The sequence below is a fragment of the Corella eumyota genome, chromosome 2, assembly GCF_963082875.1.
Source record: "Corella eumyota chromosome 2, kaCorEumy4.1, whole genome shotgun sequence".
Taxonomy (NCBI): Eukaryota; Metazoa; Chordata; class Ascidiacea; order Phlebobranchia; family Corellidae; genus Corella; species Corella eumyota.
In genome coordinates, this window is record NC_137491.1 from 14,382,366 (window position 1) to 14,401,900 (window position 19,535).

Consider the following 19,535-nt stretch of genomic DNA (forward strand, 5'->3'; position numbering starts at 1 on the left):
AATTTATAATTAAGCCAAACAGTTTTTTATAAAGGTGTCGGGTGTGAGGGTTGTTAGTTGATTCGAGTAGAGTACTTTTCTGGCTGTAATATAATTGTTTGGTCAAATGTAATTAATAAACATATTTAACGGCGTAAAATAAAAAAAAATTAGCATACGTAAGTTTATTTATTATTTTTAATTATCGTATTAAAAATCACCAACTTCTTTCATTTTTAGATTTAATTATTTTCTTTCCGCCATTTTTAGATTTGTTATGTTTTCGAAATCAAAGAACAATAGCTTCTTGGTTATAGGAAATTTATTGCTTTGATAGGGTTACGCTTTTTTAAAAAAAAAACGATGTTTTTTTCTTGTTTTAACTTGTGAAAATAAATAGATAAAGCACTGAAGTAAAATTGTATAAAATTCAGCGGTACAGCCTGACAGCGCTACAACTACAATAAGACCAAAAAAACTGCACAAATTTTAACTTCAACAGTACAAGCTGACAAGTGAAAACTAGACAAAAAATATTTGTAAATTTGTGAAAAATGAAATTTGGGGCTAATTTACAAGCTCATTTAACACCTGAATGGAGAAGCCAATATATAGATTATGAGGTATGTTATCATGCTTACATTATTGTAATGTCAACAGAATGTTTAATTAAAAATTTCGACCTTTTTGTTGCATATTAACAAATGGGTTTTCATCAGTAATTAACATTAAAATTGCATCTTCAGATTTTAAAAGGCATGTTGTGTGATTGGAAAGAAGATCTTTTGACCTCACAGCAAACTGATATACATTTCACAGGTTTTTTACCGATACTAACTCGAATATATTAAAAATAATAGCATATTTGATAAACAATAGCTTTTTAACCAAATATAAACTATACAGGATCGAATAGATATCGAATGGACCTTGAATGGATCTCGAATGGATCAAATGGAACAAAAATATTGCATAAATTAAACCCTAACCCCGACTCTCACCCATTCAGAATAAGCATAATGCATGTGATCCGGTCCATTCGATCCGTTTGATCCATTCGATCCATTTGGTTTATTCGAAAACCATTTGCGTTCGAGTACATTCTATTTAATCGATCCATTCGATCCATTTGATCCATTCGATCCTGTATAGTTTATAGGTACCGAATTTAAAGTCCTTCTAAAGAAAGATATACCTATTTTTAGCTGGAAAAATTAATACAGGCAGATAATAATTGCGACTATATTTTAACGAGTGATTAAATAAGAACTGGCTAATGTGATAAAAATCAACTATTTTAAGTTAATTTAAGGTTTATACTTACATGTTATATTTGTGTTTAGTTCACACACAAGAAATCACACAACGACAACTGGCAAGCTTTGAGGATCAGTTTTTTGCAGAATGTGATGTTCAACTTACTAAAGTTAACACCTTTTTTGCTGGTAAGCAATTTGTTTTACTTGTTTTTAAAAAAGTATGGTTTTATATTAAAAATTTTTTATAGGTTAAATGTATACTTTTTTAACACTGTCCCCTGCTTCTATACATTTTTTTTAATTTTGTAAAAAATAATAAAAAAAAAAAAATGTAAAAATAATAAAAACACATTTAAATGTCTAATTAAATTTATTTAATTTTTAATATGGTTAGTATTGTAATTTGCAGTTTTTTATTGATGTACTTATTGCTTCATACTATAACGAAAGGCTTTATATTTATAAATAACTTATTAATTTGTTGGACATAGTAACCTATTTTTTGGTTAATTCAAATATTGTTTTTTTTTTATGTGTCCTATGTTTAAGTTTAGTGATTGCTACTTAATTATTTAGTCGGTTTCTAATTGTGGTAACTAATTTATTGTACAATTATAGAAAAATTAGCTGAGGCCACACGTAGATTTGCATTACTGCAAAGTGAAATCCAAGCGCACAAACAAAATGTTTTGGCAGTTTCAGGGGTACCTGCAACCACTTCTTTGGTCAACAGAAGAAAAAGCCGCGCAAAATTATTTTTACCTAACAGTACAAAGGTGTCAAATTGTTTGTTTTATTTTTTTTAAATTTTTTTATTTTTTTGTTGAAATTGGAAAAAAAAAACAGAATTTTTTTTTTTCAATGTGTTTTAAAGAAATTTTTTATTTATAATTAAATAAAGACAGAATATTTTTTTTAGCCTTTTAAACTAAAAACATACTTAATTGCAAAAAAACATATTTTTCTTAGCCCTTTAAACTAAAAACATATTAAATTGCAAAAACCGCTGATCCAACAGTTTTTCTCTCCATGTAAGAGATGTTAAATATGAAATAATGGCAAAGATTATTAGCAGGAATTTTATTTGGGACTTTAAGTGTGAAAAAATGCAATTAAATAATCTTATAATTAAAGAACATTAACAACGTTAAACATTTGCACTTTTAGAAACTTAGCCTTTTTAACTGTATTGCTATGTATGGCCAAAACTTTAACTTATATTTTTTATTTATATTTTTAAATGAGATATAATTGTTTAGGAAAAGGTGCACCACAAAACTCTGAAAGATCTTAAATTTGCTTATTCAGAATTTTACCTCAGTCTTATATTACTACAAAACTATCAGGTATTTATTAATAATTGATAGAACTTTATTTTTAAGTTATATGAGTTTTAAGGTTTTTATAGGCTATATGAGTAAAATTTCATATTTTAAGCAGGAACATTTTTAATATACATGTTTTATTAACTTATTTTCTTTCAAGGAATTAAATTTTACGGGTTTTCGAAAAATTTTAAAAAAACATGATAAGATCTTAGACACAGATAAAGGAGCAAAATGGAGAAAAAATTTTGTTATTACTGCTCCATTTCATAGCGACAGCTTTATTTCAGAATATATACTAAAAACTGAGGTAAGGTATTATTTAAATGAAACACAAAACCACTGGGCTTGCCACTATTAATCAATATATGTTGGGTCATTTAATAAATTGATAAGGAAAAAAATATTTTGATTTTGTAAAAAATACTGCCTGCATAGTGTAGTTGTTGTTGGTTTAGTTTTTACTGCATCTATCTTGTGGCTTACTGAGTACAGCGCTTTAAACCAAATAAAATGCCCGACTCAAAAGCATTTGGTAGGTTAAAAAACCTGTTAAAACGTTCAGTAAAAAATTGTTCTTATTATAAACGCTATCACTTTTTAATAATTTATTCTAGAAATAAATATTTTTTGGGAATCTTTTTAGAATTTATTTATAAATGAATTGGAACATGGAGATAGATCAAAAGCAATGAAACGACTCAGGGTTCCTCCTTTAACTGACAAAGTAAAATTTTTTAGTTTTTTTTAAAAGGAAGAGATATATTAAAAAAAAACAGAATTTAATTTTTGTTTTTTTTTCAATATTTTTCAGTTTCTATTTTGGGTTTCTTATAAGTGATGATTTTAAAACCAATTAATTAAAATACTTATACACGGTTTGGTTCCAATTTAGTGTTACCTGCACATATATACGCCTTTAGTTTTTCATTATTTATGAATGTCATAAAGGCTATACTTATATAAATAATTTAAAATTTAGAAACATTATATTATAGAACTTTGTATATAAATGTAAAGAGGAAAAATACCAAAAACAAGTTTTACAATTATTTTTTTATTTTTGTAATGTTTTTTATTTATATTTAAAATTTTGTATGAACCATTTCTTGTAATTGTTTATTTATTTCATACAGAGAACTTATCCAAAAGGAACAGTATTCAGAGTTGGGTTATTTCTTGGGATGTTTTTAACAATGGTTGTTGTTTTTACCATAGCTGCTATTTTTCTGCCAGTTCCAGAATTATTTTTAACTTTTAAGTAAGTCAATTAGTGTAGAAATACAACAGAGTACCCTACTTTTTTCACACTGGTTGATTGCCTGCCCTATGGGCAGCATTTCGATTGTCATATTATGGTCACAACTAATGTATATCTGCGATAATTTACCCACAGACCACAACTGGCAGTTTTATTATTGTCCTCCTATATAAATAGGCCTATAAACTTTCTTTCACTATGCATTATTACATTAAGATTTTGCAATGATTTAGTAGTATGCACTTTTAACATTAGTTAAGGTTAGTAAAGGAAATTAGAGTACTTTTTTTGAATCAATATAAAATAAAAAAATTGAATAAACATTTTTTTATAACTTTTACAATTTAAATCTAATCAATAAAGTAACCTAATACTAGATTTTTTTAAATTTTTAACAATGGCAAATAAGTAATTTAATTTTTTTAATCTATATATAGTTTAACACCTAAAGTTTACTTTTTAAGTTCATTTGGATTATAATTAACAAGTTAAAACACAAACATTGTAATTTACACCTAATTATAAGTTATATTACGGCCTAATGGGTAAAACAGATGTTTGTAATGCAAAAACCTGCCATTAGACTTATTAAACATTTTTTTAATCTTTAATAAAAAAGGTTTTTAGTTGGACTAAAAAAATTGTGTTACTGAGTAATATTTCAAAAAAAGGTTTCATTTTTTGTGTAAAGAGTTCATTTTTTTGGACGCGATATGGGAATTTTAAAATATATTATATTGAAAGTTTAAAATATTATCTTGATAATAATTGCCTCGTATAGCGCTTTACTCAATGACACTTTTGCATAAAAACATGGGGAATTGAACGCGGGACTTCTTGCAGTGAAGCCAAGTATTTTAACCCCTACACCAAGTAGTTTTTTTATAAGTTTTGTGCAAATATAGTGTTTAATTGTAGGTTACAACTTTACTATTTGCCTTTTTTATGTATAACAGATTATATCGAGGTGGTTTTGTGTTGTTTTTATTCATGGCTTGTCTTGGTTTTAATATTTGGGGCTGGAGGGCAGCAGGGGTCAACCACGTTTTAATATTTGAGATTGATCCCAGGCAATATTTATCACATCAGCATTTTTTTGAGGTAAAAAAGTTTAAGATTATTATTATTGAAAATTGTTATATTTTATTTAACTTTTTATTTTTTTGTCCTTGGTGTTGTGAAGCTAGTTTTACAACCTTAATATATAAGGAATATTTATTACCTTGTTCCAATTGCCTTAAAGCCTAACAATATGTGTTCCATATTAATTTTTGAAATGCCATTTTAGAAGTTAAACCTGTATTAAAAGGTAGATTTTTAGGATTCTAATAATTTCATTTTTTAATTTTTTACATTTAATTTCATGTTATATTGCAATTGGCAAAAATATATGCAATATATAAAGTCACAAATATGCCCAATGTTTTAATAACATTATTGCTTTATTAAAGTCCTATATTGGCAATTTTTTTTTACTTAAAACTTGATAAAATAGGTGTCGCTGAACACAAAAATAGTTTTAACTTCAAGTAATTTTACTTACTTTTTAAATTACACAACTTTAAAAAAAAATTTAATTAAAAAAATGGCAAGGAAAGTTTGTGATAACGTAGAAGGTACTAGCTTTTATACAATTACTACTCTAACTTAGTACTTTTTACGTCACACAAAAAAATCTGGTAACCTAGTTTTTGGTGTTCAATATTTCTAATATTTTTGGAAAATTAAATTGTAAGTATCACATACATTTTTAGAGGTTCTTAACTCATTTTGTGGTTCAGTGTCAACCAAACTAACGTGCTACATACATCACTTATAAAATTGCAAAACTTTTTAATACAGCACTTTAAGGAAATATTGAAATAAAACAAATGGGGTTATACCTAATTTACATATAACAACTTAATTACTTTTTTATGAATAATGTAAATACCATAAAAATACCATAATATTTTTTAAATTAGCAAGAACATGCTTACTTGTACAGCAAAGTTTTTTTTAAATATTATACTAAAATAACTTGTAAAAATTTCAAATAATTTTTTAAAAATTATTACTTATTTTAGGTACAGTAAACCTATAAAAATATGGTAGTATTAAATTTAATTTTAACTTTTAAGTTTTTAAAATTAAAAAAAATACTGAAAAAGACTTTAATTTGTTGTTTAAAGTAATCTAAAAAATAAAAGATAACTTTTTTTGTTACAGATAGCTTCTCTTTTTTCAATTATTTGGAGTTTCAGTATTATTTGTTACATTTTTGGATTCCTGCCAGAACTTCAACCTTATTTTCCGGTTTATTTAAATCCTGGACTTGTTTATTCTTGTTACTTTCTGTTTCTTATTAACCCATTTCCAATTCTCTTTCATAAAGCAAGATTTTGGTTAATCCGTCGTCTGGTAAGTCTTATCTACCTTTAGAAAATGTTATAAGTTATTGCAATAAATAGTTTTGCAGGCGTGGCAAAATTTAAGGCCAACGTTTTTTAGTTTTTTATGAATATCCTCGTTTTAATGTGAAAAAGCAGAGTTCTTGACCTAAACTTTACGATTGTTTTCCCAACCCAGCATCAATTTGCCTTAGACAGTTCTGGGATAGTATTGAAAATGTTGACTGATAATTAATATACTGATTGGGTTGGCCTAGCATGAGTTTGCATTTATACCAACATACATGTGGGCACTGCAACATGGAAGCAGTGGGAATCAAACAAAAGACCTTGGGTAGGGTCGAGTGTTCTAACTCCGGGACCTCGGGTAGTAAAGCCAAATTGATCCTCGATTTTAATAAAATGATGTTTTTCAAATTATAGTTTTAAGCAGGGTTGAGCTGAAACCCAAATTACTTTGACTTCATTAACCCGAGTATTTTGTCACGATACCCGGTTTTGACGTTATTTAAACACATGACCCCGTAAAATATTGGTGCTAACAGGCTAAAAATGGCAGTTTTATTAAAGAATCACAAAATAAGCATTATGTAACGAAACGCAATACAAAAGACACTATTATAAAAAAACAATTAAATAACAAGCAGGCTACATCGATTTGTTTTTATAAAATCAATAATTAAAGGAAGTTTTTTAAATTTTGTTTTTAAAATTTGGGTAGTCCTCTTTGCTACTTAAAAATTAAATAACAAAATGTTGGCTAGTAAATGCGCAACCGTTGCCTAATTAACAAAATATAATAAAAAGTAATTTATAATTTTTTAGAAAAAGGCAACTCTTGTGTTTTTTATGGTTCTTAAATGGCAAAATATTACTCGGCCTCCGAGTACTAAAAAATGCTTGACGAGCACAAGTATTAAGATATTCTTAATACTCAGGCCGAGTACTTGGACTTGGATTCGATTAGCCCATCCTTAGTTTTAAGCTAATGTCTATTTAGTAAAAAAGACTGATACTATTTTTAAGTGTTATTAGTTTAACTATTTCTAATTATGTTTTGCAGTGGAGATTATTTGCTTGTGGGTTTTACCCTGTTGAGTTTGCTGACTTTTGGTTGGCCGACCAGTTGAACAGTTTAGTTGTCTTGTTTCTTGATACTGAGTTTATTATTTGTTTTTATGGTTTTGATGGAGACATTTGGAATGGAAGAACAGGTAATTTATTTTTTAGTTTTGTGATAAGAAAGCAATAAATTATTAAAAATTCATTACTTAAATTTAAATTAATTCAACATAAATTATTTCGAAATTAAAAAAAAATTGCAAATTGTATTTGATTTTTAATAAAAAAAATTTAAATAAATTGACAACTGATGTTTTTTGCCTTCATGGAATAGCCCAAAAAAATATTAAAAAAGTTTTTTTTTTAAACAAACAAACATCTCAAATACCAAAATTTTAAATAAATATAGGATTATGGTTGGCATAGTGTGGTGGTTAAACCACTTGGCTTTACAACATAAGGTATAGTTTCAATTCCCACTACCTCCAGATTTTTTGTGCCCTTGCGTAAGGTGCTATAAACGGTAAGAACTTCTGCCGAGCTTAAAACTAATTTGCAAGTTTTTAAAATTCTAATGTGTCAATGACAACATAAGACTGGGTCCGGGTTACAAATTATGTAAAGATTGTGAGGACCTTTAAACATTGAGGATAAAGATGTACAAAAAATGTTGTTTTAATTTATTAAACATTAGGAATTTTTTATTATTAAAGGTTTTTTATGTGGTTCTTATTCCTATGGAGTCCGTGCAATTGTAACATGTTATCCTGCTTATATTCGCTTCGTTCAATGTTTAAGACGTTATTATGACACAAGAAAGTGGTTTCCACATTTAATTAATGCTGGGAAATATTCAACAACCTTTTTTAGAGTCACATTTAATGCACTGTATGTTTTACATAGAGGTGAATATAGTTTGTTGTTTTAAAATTTAAAAATGTTTTGTTTATATATGACTAAACAAACTGATTCAATTAAATAAAAATTTGACTTATAATTTTACGTAAATTTATACCCCAATCCTTCTATGGATAATGCCTTTATTTAAAAAAAAATTTTGACCTAAATTTTGGTATAATGTTGTTGTTAAAATTATGTTTAGGGAAATATCAATTTAGTCCATTTAGTGTTACAATTTTCATTTGGTTTTTAGTTATGTCTGTGAAAACTTTTTTTTTTTTTTTTTTTTTATTGTTAAAATTACATATAATTAAAAACAAACTTTCTTGTATATGTGCATCACGGTATTTGTTCATTTTTTTACAGAATCAACTCAAGAATTACAAAGTGTTTATTTTTTTCTATGGCTTGCAAGCTTATTTATAAGTAGTTGTTACACTTATGTTTGGGATATCAAAATGGATTGGGGTTTTCTTGATAGCAATGCTGGCGAAAATAAATTTCTGCGGGAAGAAATTGTTTATCCCTACAAGGCGAGTTTTTATATGAAATATTTATCAATTTATGTTTTGATTTATTTCTTCTATAATTAAATGTTTAAAATTTTATAATTTTTTATAAATGAGTTGTTAGTTTGGTTAGGTAAAAATTTAAAAGATCATAATTTAAAATAAAATGTCTACACCATAAAGATAGTATAATGCATTATTAATCATATTTATATATTTTTTTTGTGTAAAAAAATATTTTTGATGCTTAAAAAATGTTTTTAGGCATTTTATTATTTTGCGATCATAGAAGATTTTGTTATAAGATTTTCATGGATTGTAAGAGTTGGAGTAGAGCAGCTTGCATCTTCCGATTCCTCTTCCCTTATCCTCAGTAATGTCCTCGCTATTCTGGAAGTTCTAAGGTTAGTAATTTATTTTTGCTAAAATTAATTTAACTCAAATTTTAAATAAATGAAAATAAGGTTTAATTATACTTTATCGGTGTTCATGATTTAAAATATATAAATACATGTATTTAGAAATGTTTTTACATGCTTTTAAAATATATTGTTTGTTGTAATTTGGTTACTGTAACTGACTTAATAAATTAAAATGCGGCACTTAACTACTGTTTTTTTAAAACAAAAAATTGTTTTTTTATATTAGGTAAGCTTAACCTATAAGCAAAAATAGAAACAGGCGTAATTAGTTAAAAATAGGTTATTGTTTTAAATTATTGAACTGGATTGAAATTTAGACAGATTTATGAACAAAAAAGTTCATATTTTTAGCTGTTTTTGTTAAAAATTAGACGGTTTATTTGGAATTTTTTCCGGCTGGAAAACGAACATCTTAACAATTGTGGAGAGTTCCGTGCTGTTCGTGACATTTCTGTGACCCCTTTGCGAGCTGATGACCTTGCCACGCTTGAACGAATGATGGACGAGGTCGATGGAGTAGAAAAAAATCTTTTAAAAGAAGTGAAGAAAAAACCGTTGACTAGAATTCCATCTTTTGCTGGAGGAATCAGGTTTACTTAAATTTTATATTTTTTGTAAATTTCAGTAGATAATAATAATGCTGCGCTGTTACAAAAACCACTTTTTCAAGAATGGCTTTACTGACAAGAAAGCAGTTTTTATTAACCCCTCTTACCTTAACCTTTAGAAAATGCCTATTAATTTCTAAAAAATGTTGACCTAAATTTTAGTGAAATGTCCAGGGTACAAATTAACGTTTAAAAATTAATTCGCTAAAAAATTAACGTTTACAAATTGATAAGTGTGGTTGCATTTTTAGAGCAACGATTAGGCCCAAGTCATGATCTTCGTTTTCTTGTACCAATCGACACCCTGCGTTGCATTTTTAAAATGTACTACTTACTATGTTTCTTAATAAAGTTTAACTACATTGCGCAACAACTGAACGGTTGTAAAATTTTCGCGTTGTAAGATCATGGAAAGTTATTGTTAATAAAAGCCTATTTACGCAGAATTATATGTTGATGTTATATAATTAGTTTGAAACCGGTTTAAAATGGCTTCGTAAAAATAAATAAATATACAAGAGTGTTTAATTATCGCTTGAACTGTTTTTGGTGAATTTGTTATTTCTAATATATTTGTAAAAAACAATTCGCTAAATTTTAAAAACGATTCGCGCGACTTGTTATTACAAAGTAGTATGGTTTACAAAAACAGTCCAAAATATTAAATATTACTGCAGCAAAAATTAAGTATTTTACTTTAACCTATTAAATAAAAAAAAGTAACAAAGTTTGGTTTTTATTTAGTAGTGATAAAAACGTTTTTTTAATTTAAAGAAAAAATTCCAGTGGAGTTGTTTTATTTGTTGGTGATCGAAGCAATCAGTCAAGTACAAGTGCAGTTTGATGACAATCTTTACCATTCATCCTTTTATTTTGCTTTTATTTTTAGCAATCTATGATCTACAGCGTTCCAAAATAGGCCCAAAATACCAAGAAAAACCTGATAAGACAATGTGAAACTTGTTCACATAGGCAATAATTAATTGTTGTGTTTTTTTAACATAAAGCCATGTTTTGTTTAAATTTGTGACTATTGATTGCATATTACAGTTTGTACAGTAAAAAGTTTATAAATCACTAAGACGTCATTTTTAGTTTCTCAAGTTCGGTGCTTCGGTGTTTTAATTTTTTTACATGTACGTTGATTGCCTTAATGTTTATTTAAGTCATATAAAAAAACACAAAAACTTTGGTATTGGTAGGTTCCACCACTTATTAAAGTTTTTATTATGACCTTAAGTTTTATATTAAATACTTAGTTTCTTGTTGCCTCCAAAATTTGTTGTAGCCAAAACAAGTGTGTTTTATTTATTAAACAATCATAACTTACTCTAGATATTATTTATGTTTAGTTGTTAAGGTTCCTGTCGTTGTATTTATTTATTTTTCGAGATTATAGTAGTAAATTATTATTTGTTGTAATTTTTTTCAATGTTTAAGACGTTATTATGACACAAGAAAGTGGTTTCCACATTTAATTAATGCTGGGAAATATTCAACAACCTTTTTTAGAGTCACATTTAATGCACTGTATGTTTTACATAGAGGTGAATATAGTTTGTTGTTTCAAAATTTAAAAATGTTTTGTTTATATATGACTAAACAAACTGATTCAATTAAATAAAAATTTGACTTATAATTTTACGTAAATTTATACCCCAATCCTTCTATGGATAATGCCTTTATTTAAAAAAAAATTTTGACCTAAATTTTGGTATAATGTTGTTGTTAAAATTATGTTTAGGGAAATATCAATTTAGTCCATTTAGTGTTACAATTTTCATTTGGTTTTTAGTTATGTCTGTGAAAACTTTTTTTTTTTTTTTTTATTGTTAAAATTACATATAATTAAAAACAAACTTTCTTGTATATGTGCATCACGGTATTTGTTCATTTTTTTACAGAATCAACTCAAGAATTACAAAGTGTTTATTTTTTTCTATGGCTTGCAAGCTTATTTATAAGTAGTTGTTACACTTATGTTTGGGATATCAAAATGGATTGGGGTTTTCTTGATAGCAATGCTGGCGAAAATAAATTTCTGCGGGAAGAAATTGTTTATCCCTACAAGGCGAGTTTTTATATGAAATACTTACCAATTTATGTTTTGATTTATTTCTTCTATAATTAAATGTTTAAAATTTTATAATTTTTTATAAATGGGTTGTTAGTTTGGTTAGGTAAAAATTTAAAAGATCATAATTTAAAATAAAATGTCTACACCATAAAGATAGTATAATGCATTATTAATCATATTTATATATTTTTTTTGTGTAAAAAAATATTTTTGATGCTTAAAAAATGTTTTTAGGCATTTTATTATTTTGCGATCATAGAAGATTTTGTTATAAGATTTTCATGGATTGTAAGAGTTGGAGTAGAGCAGCTTGCATCTTCCGATTCCTCTTCCCTTATCCTCAGTAATGTCCTCGCTATTCTGGAAGTTCTAAGGTTAGTAATTTATTTTTGCTAAAATTAATTTAACTCAAATTTTAAATAAATGAAAATAAGGTTTAATTATACTTTATCGGTGTTCATGATTTAAAATATATAAATACATGTATTTAGAAATGTTTTTACATGCTTTTAAAATATATTGTTTGTTGTAATTTGGTTACTGTAACTGACTTAATAAATTAAAATGCGGCACTTAACTACTGTTTTTTTAAAACAAAAAAATTGTTTTTTTATATTAGGTAAGCTTAACCTATAAGCAAAAATAGAAACAGGCGTAATTAGTTAAAAATAGGTTATTGTTTTAAATTATTGAACTGGATTGAAATTTAGACAGATTTATGAACAAAAAAGTTCATATTTTTAGCTGTTTTTGTTAAAAATTAGACGGTTTATTTGGAATTTTTTCCGGCTGGAAAACGAACATCTTAACAATTGTGGAGAGTTCCGTGCTGTTCGTGACATTTCTGTGACCCCTTTGCGAGCTGATGACCTTGCCACGCTTGAACGAATGATGGACGAGGTCGATGGAGTAGAAAAAAATCTTTTAAAAGAAGTGAAGAAAAAACCGTTGACTAGAATTCCATCTTTTGCTGGAGGAATCAGGTTTACTTAAATTTTATATTTTTTGTAAATTTCAGTAGATAATAATAATGCTGCGCTGTTACAAAAACCACTTTTTCAGGAATGGCTTTACTGACAAGAAAGCAGTTTTTATTAACCCCTCTTACCTTAACCTTTAGAAAATGCCTATTAATTTCTAAAAAATGTTGACCTAAATTTTAGTGAAATGTCCAGGGTACAAATTAACGTTTAAAAATTAATTCGCTAAAAAATTAACGTTTACAAATTGATAAGTGTGGTTGCATTTTTAGAGCAACGATTAGGCCCAAGTCATGATCTTCGTTTTCTTGTACCAATCGACACCCTGCGTTGCATTTTTAAAATGTACTACTTACTATGTTTCTTAATAAAGTTTAACTACATTGCGCAACAACTGAACAAATTGCGGTTGTAAAATTTTCGCGTTGTAAGATCATGGAAAGTTATTGTTAATAAAAGCCTATTTACGCAGAATTATATGTTGATGTTATATAATTAGTTTGAAACCGGTTTAAAATGGCTTCGTAAAAATAAATAAATATACAAGAGTGTTTAATTATCGCTTGAACTGTTTTTGGTGAATTTGTTATTTCTAATATATTTGTAAAAAACAATTCGCTAAATTTTAAAAACGATTCGCGCGACTTGTTATTACAAAGTAGTATGGTTTACAAAAACAGTCCAAAATATTAAATATTACTGCAGCAAAAATTAAGTATTTTACTTTAACCTATTAAATAAAAAAAAGTAACAAAGTTTGGTTTTTATTTAGTAGTGATAAAAACGTTTTTTTAATTTAAAGAAAAAATTCCAGTGGAGTTGTTTTATTTGTTGGTGATCGAAGCAATCAGTCAAGTACAAGTGCAGTTTGATGACAATCTTTACCATTCATCCTTTTATTTTGCTTTTATTTTTAGCAATCTATGATCTACAGCGTTCCAAAATAGGCCCAAAATACCAAGAAAAACCTGATAAGACAATGTGAAACTTGTTCACATAGGCAATAATTAATTGTTGTGTTTTTTTAACATAAAGCCATGTTTTGTTTAAATTTGTGACTATTGATTGCATATTACAGTTTGTACAGTAAAAAGTTTATAAATCACTAAGACGTCATTTTTAGTTTCTCAAGTTCGGTGCTTCGGTGTTTTAATTTTTTTACATGTACGTTGATTGCCTTAATGTTTATTTAAGTCATATAAAAAAACACAAAAACTTTGGTATTGGTAGGTTCCACCACTTATTAAAGTTTTTATTATGACCTTAAGTTTTATATTAAATACTTAGTTTCTTGTTGCCTCCAAAATTTGTTGTAGCCAAAACAAGTGTGTTTTATTTATTAAACAATCATAACTTACTCTAGATATTATTTATGTTTAGTTGTTAAGGTTCCTGTCGTTGTATTTATTTATTTTTCGAGATTATAGTAGTAAATTATTATTTGTTGTAATTTTTTTTAAATGTTTGTTAATGCTTACATATTTATTACTGTGTAAATTTCTGTATGTTTTTTCTACTTATAATTCTTCAAATCAAATTTTCTATATAGCACAAACTTGTGTCATGGTTTACCAAAGGAGTTTTCAGGCATTTTGTTTTAATGTCCATTATACAAAACTGACAATTAATTGGTAATTCTTTTAATTTAACAAATTTCAGCTGTATGTTGCATTTATATTGCATGTCAGATAGTTGTGTGATGCCACTTCACTAAAATTTTCTTTGTAGTTTATTACTGAAAATGTGTATAAAACTAAAACATATTTACTTTACTATGCTTTATCTACTTTACTATGGTAAACCCTGTACAAGTATTTTGTTGTGTGTTAACAGTGTTAAACTTTAAAGCAGAAGTCGTAACAAAAAAAAAACAAAATAGAGCACTGTGAAATATATTTTGCAATATGTAATAAAATGATTGAGATACTGGCATTGAGCAATAGCTTGTTCTAAAAATTATTAAAAGCAAATAAATGAGGCATTTGGTAAAAATATGCTATATTAAGGTGCATTACATCAACAAACAGGTATAAAAGTAATAAGCACATTTGTTAATAGGTTAGTTGGTTTTTTGAGGCATATGAACACTAATTTAGCTGGGGGCTAAGTTACAATGCAATTTAAAAACTAGTACAAGTTAGTTCAAGCATATGAAACTAATGTTTCAATCTCCTTCATAACACGAAGACACAATTCCTCTTTCCAAGGCAAAACTACACATTGGACTCCAATTGGCATTCCCACGCTGTTTCTACATACCTATAATGACATATAGCATGACATTAGTGTAATATTTTTTACATAAGAACAAGTAACAATTGTTTGTTCAAAATCACATACTTCTGATTACTTATATATACAGTATTTAGTCCCATGCCAAAATGGGGAAAAAATCATACTTCTGAATACTTATGTATAACACACTTGTTTATTAAGTTATTTAAATTAAGTGACTTTAAACATGAAAATTACATTTTTAATGTTTTTGTCCCATGGGTCATTGTGGTGACCTTTGTAGTCATTTAAAGCAATGGTGTCAGCTTCAGTGACCCTGGATACTGGAACGACCCCAGCAGGATAGTTAAGTAAAGTATGCAATATTCCATAGCTCATTAAACCTATTAAAAACAGATTTACAGTTTGGTTTAAGTTCTGGGCAACATTGCTTTGTTTGCAGGTTATTTTTGTACAAAATTGTAATTTTTCCAGCCCCCTCTAGCTAAACTGCACATTTAAAACATATATCGGAACTAATATCATTATAACCTGCTGATACTTATAATGCTATAACCAAAAAATAGGGCAGGGTAATGAATCACAGATTTTACAGCTTGGGTAAGCAAGAGTATAGTTTAAGTAGTCATAGATAAATTGGTAATAGAAAGAATATTAAATTTAGAGACACCCTTAGCTAAGCAATATTTAAAATTTACATTTTTTTAATAAGAATTAAAAGAGAGTTATTATACCAAAAACAATAAAAAATTAAAAACCTGTAACATTCCCATTTGCTCCCTTTTTACCAGCCACCAAAGGAAATGGTGGACAAATTATGGCGTCAAGATTTTGTTCTGACCATTGTTTGTAAAATTCAATTTTGTAAGCGTTTGCTTCACCTTGTAGTTTTAAAGCTCTGCTTGCTGACTTATCACCACCTCCATGCAAGTGTAAATCTTGTGCTAACCGAGGATACTGTTTAATAAGTTTGTAATTACTTTTTTTTAGTAGATATGTTACTTGAATATGCCTACAAATTTTTAGAAGGGAATAAAAAAAAAAAAAAAAAAAAGAAAATAGACGGAATGCATTTAAAAAAATTGGGAAATTAAAAATAGAAAATAAATGGACGGAAAAAAAATAATACAAAGGAATCAAATAATAAAGAAATGAAATATTAAGAAACCCAATAAAAGAGCGAAATTTCAATAAATAAACAAGACTTTTACCCTAAACTTGAGTATAAATCCTAAAAATTTTCTTAATATTGTTGGGCATTTAAGTTTTCGATATTGGTTCAATCCACAAGTGTCCACAATATCTCCAGATAAAATTTCTAGAATCCCTTTTCCACCATCACAAAAAATAGCTAAAAAGAGTTAAATAAACCTTTTACAATTTTTTTGTTTTGTAATTATCTGCCAAAAAACTAAAAAAAGTTTTAAATAATTGACAAGTCTGAAATGCTTCAAGATCCAAATTGTGTCAAGTATGAAGTAAATTTTAAAATAGTTTAAACAAAAAATATTTCAAAGAATTCAGGACTAAAAAATATGCACCAAGAACTTGAGTGTAAAAAACAAAGAGAAAAATATTTGTGTCTATCTAAAAACCAGTAAAAATATTATCTAAAAATCAGTAAAAATTTTACAAAACTTAAACAACAGCAAGCTGTAAATAAAATCAAATAATAATGCAAACATAGAACTAACATGAAACCGTGATTCTCATCACATCATCAATACTTGGCACTTGAAATTTCACCAAAGTATGTCCAGCACTTTCCAGTGCATCTTTAGCAATGTGTAGAGCTCTTTGGATTGCTGGAATAGGTTTATTGTAACCATCATCATCATAATAACCAATTCTTAACTTTCTTTTTGACAAATAAATCTAAAATTTTTGTAACTTAATTAAAATGAGAAAAGGGTATGACAATACAGTTACATTTTTTGCATCCCAAAACATATTAAAACAGTTAACTTTATAACCTCTTTATTGAAAGGTAGAGGAGGAACATCAGGATCAAGTTGGAACATCATCGGACACAGAAGTGCTTTCATGGCAACAACAAGAGTGTCCACATCTTTTGCTATTGGACCAACAGTTTGCCGAATAACAATTAGTTCAGAATCTAAAAAGAAATTTTTTACTGAATATAAAAGTCGCTTAAAAAACAAAGTGTTACTAGTGAAAAAATAAATTGTGTCAGTTTTGCTAAAAACAATAAGTTTTGTTAAAGAATTATTTTGTTACTGACTTACTTTGCCATCCTTTGTGACTTAATCGATTTCTTGTTGGTTTAAGGCCACAAACTCCGCACATGTGCGAGGGAACTCTTATGCTCCCTCCAATGTCTGTACCAAACCCTAGTGGAGATCCTCCAGACCCAACCAACGAACCCTCACCGGAAGATGACCCCCCGGGTGTAAGTTTGCTGTTGTGGGGGTTGTGTGTACGTCCGTAAATAGGATTTGTGTCACCAAAACTAATTACAGCAGAAAAATAAATCAAAGCTTGTGGTTAAAAAAACTTTTTAATTTCCAATTAGACAAAATTAACTTTTATTTAACTTCTAACAGGTTAAAAGTCTAACAAAACTTACTCTAAAAAAAACTGCAATTAATGTAGATTCTTACTAAAATTATCTGGTAATTAGTTTTAAATTAAAATCATAAAAATAAATATTTTAAAACACCTCATCATAAGTTGAACCACATTTGTTTTTACAAAAGGGACAGCCCCACAATGTTTCAAGACTTTAACCAAAACACAATCATCAATTGCATTTAAATCAATCAGTTTTACTACTCCTATTGTGGCATCTGTATTCTGTTTTTTTACAAATATTTGTATATAGTTAGGTTAAGATTAATTAATCTATAAGCCAATTAATTTAAAGTAAAACTGGTGTAGTCGTGATAACACAGGGCTTTACACCTAAGGTCCATGGTTCAATCCCCAGTAAAATCATGCAATGGTGGCATTAGGTCGCCAAGCTTAAAACTAATTGGCAGGTTAATTATGTACTGGGCCTAGTTAACAAATACTACTCTAAGTTTAGGCCATAAATTTCGCCTTTTAACTTTAGGAATAAATATATATAAAAACATTTTGTTTATTAAAAGTGTGTTTAAATGAACTATACCTTTATTTTGTAACAGTCTTTTAGACTAACAGGAAGACCATACAATAACCCCTTTTCTTCATTATCCGATAATTTTGCAGCAACTTCATAACATTCTTTTATCACACAAGCTACTGAGTTGAATTCTTGAGTATCATAACAAGCCTTATATAATTGTAAAAAAAACACATAGTTATATATTTTTTTATTGTTTAGTAAAAATTTTGTAAGAACAACAGTTTTTTTGTATTCACCTTGTACATATATGCTTGCAGAATTTTCTTTGGATTCAATTTTCCTTGTTGTGCAGCAAGAATTAAATCTTCTGGTTTCATTTCAAGTATTTTATTCCATTCTTCATCCTAAAAAGTTAATTCATTACATACCTAATAATTTAAGACAGGTAACAATATAAAAAATATTTATACAAAAAACAATTATTTAAAGTTTTAAGTGCAAAAAATTTCCTAATTGGCCTTAATTAAAAAGAAATACATTTGGTTACCTTTACTGCAGTTAAATTTTGTAGCTGTTTTAAAATTTCTGCATTTTCAACTTCTCTTTTATTAAGAGCCTTATTTTTTACGTTTTGTGCATTTTTCCATTGGAAGGCAAAAACACATAAACCACATGTAGTTACACTTCCAAAAACAATTGCTTTTGCAGCTCTTATTCCATAGCATTCTATTAAACCCGCCATAATAAACAACTACATTAACGTAGGCGTTGCTAAATATCTTGTTTAATTGTAAATTCTTAATAATTAAAATTGCAGAGTAGGGGAATCACCCACTATGCTCGCTTGTAAATATTGCGAACAGAAAAAAAAAATTTACGTTTGTTCTATTATGTCGGGAATTTCCCGAAAAGCTCTCTTTTTCGCTTCGCGTTGTTCGCCAGAGAGTCGCTCTAGAAGCGACCGACGCGAATTTCGCGTGTCAATTGTACGGAAAAAAGACTATTAGAAGGCGACTTAATTCTGAAGTATGCAGTTATATACGTTTACAAACTTATATTATTAAAAAATACATTAAATTAGATTAATTATGAGTATATTTTTTACTAAATTACCTAACTTAAGATATATTTTGACTGTAGGTGCACCCGACACCAATAAAATATTATAAATTTTTTTAATTTCTTGAAATTAATGCATATAAGTCACTTTTAAACAAAAATAAATAAAAAATTTATATAGAAAACTTATATGTAATCGCGACAAGTTCGCGTCTGGTGTAAACACTCGCCTACGCGCAAAGCGAGTTCCCAATTTCGCGTTGCGCGTTTCGCGTCCTGTGTAAACCGGGCTTTATGAAAGAGGACATCCGTCCTTATTTGTAGTCAAGACAGTAAACTTACTTGTCCTAACTACTACATTCAGACATTACGCCGGCGTGAGCGTTATCTAACCATTATTAA

The 19,535-nt window shown here is 27.7% G+C and overlaps 3 protein-coding genes across 3 annotated transcripts; 2 read left to right on the top strand and 1 right to left on the bottom strand.

Annotated features, from left to right (window-relative positions):
• The first annotated feature begins 291 nt into the window (after positions 1–291).
• Positions 292–10,630, top strand: LOC145743787 (solute carrier family 53 member 1-like). The gene is made up of 16 exons (XM_082561829.1): positions 292–602; positions 726–798; positions 1,323–1,424; positions 1,857–2,014; positions 2,498–2,584; positions 2,724–2,873; positions 3,210–3,290; positions 3,700–3,824; positions 4,781–4,925; positions 6,033–6,224; positions 7,278–7,428; positions 7,990–8,181; positions 8,543–8,709; positions 8,950–9,089; positions 9,479–9,697; positions 10,490–10,630. The coding sequence occupies exons 1-16, from the start codon at positions 534–536 to the stop codon at positions 10,557–10,559; spliced, it is 2,121 nt and encodes a 706-aa protein (XP_082417955.1). The 5' UTR covers positions 292–533; the 3' UTR covers positions 10,560–10,630.
• A 497-nt stretch (positions 10,631–11,127) lies between these two features.
• Positions 11,128–13,823, top strand: LOC145743788 (solute carrier family 53 member 1-like). The gene is made up of 5 exons (XM_082561830.1): positions 11,128–11,262; positions 11,620–11,786; positions 12,027–12,166; positions 12,557–12,775; positions 13,575–13,823. The coding sequence occupies exons 2-5, from the start codon at positions 11,712–11,714 to the stop codon at positions 13,642–13,644; spliced, it is 504 nt and encodes a 167-aa protein (XP_082417956.1). The 5' UTR covers positions 11,128–11,262; positions 11,620–11,711; the 3' UTR covers positions 13,645–13,823.
• Positions 13,824–14,914: 1,091 nt separating this feature from the next.
• LOC145742492 (fatty-acid amide hydrolase 1-like) lies at positions 14,915–18,816 on the bottom strand. The gene is made up of 11 exons (XM_082560267.1): positions 18,622–18,816; positions 18,371–18,478; positions 18,138–18,281; positions 17,688–17,821; positions 17,254–17,477; positions 16,981–17,123; positions 16,702–16,882; positions 16,219–16,358; positions 15,766–15,964; positions 15,245–15,390; positions 14,915–15,031 (listed from the first exon to the last, which is right to left on the bottom strand). Exons 1-11 carry the CDS (start codon positions 18,814–18,816, stop codon positions 14,915–14,917), a joined length of 1,731 nt encoding a protein of 576 aa, XP_082416393.1.
• Between the last annotated feature and the right edge of the window lie 719 nt (positions 18,817–19,535).

Bases quoted from the DNA above. Each gene is read 5' to 3' on its own strand.
- LOC145743787 (XM_082561829.1), top strand. From the start codon at position 534: ATGAAATTTGGGGCTAATTTACAAGCTCATTTAACACCTGAATGGAGA. The intron at 2,015-2,497 runs GTGTCAAATTGT...ATAATTGTTTAG, and splicing joins TTTTACCTAACAGTACAAAG to GAAAAGGTGCACCACAAAAC. The intron at 8,710-8,949 runs GCGAGTTTTTAT...AAATGTTTTTAG, and splicing joins AAATTGTTTATCCCTACAAG to GCATTTTATTATTTTGCGAT.
- LOC145743788 (XM_082561830.1), top strand. From the start codon at position 11,712: ATGGATTGGGGTTTTCTTGATAGCAATGCTGGCGAAAATAAATTTCTG. The intron at 12,167-12,556 runs GTTAGTAATTTA...GTTAAAAATTAG, and splicing joins GCTATTCTGGAAGTTCTAAG to ACGGTTTATTTGGAATTTTT. The intron at 12,776-13,574 runs GTTTACTTAAAT...TTTAATTTAAAG, and splicing joins TCTTTTGCTGGAGGAATCAG to AAAAAATTCCAGTGGAGTTG.
- LOC145742492 (XM_082560267.1), bottom strand. From the start codon at position 18,816: ATGGCGGGTTTAATAGAATGCTATGGAATAAGAGCTGCAAAAGCAATT. The intron at 18,479-18,621 runs GTAACCAAATGT...TTAACTTTTTAG, and splicing joins AAAATTTAACTGCAGTAAAG to GATGAAGAATGGAATAAAAT. The intron at 15,965-16,218 runs GTAAAAGTCTTG...CTTATTAAACAG, and splicing joins GATTTATACTCAAGTTTAGG to TATCCTCGGTTAGCACAAGA.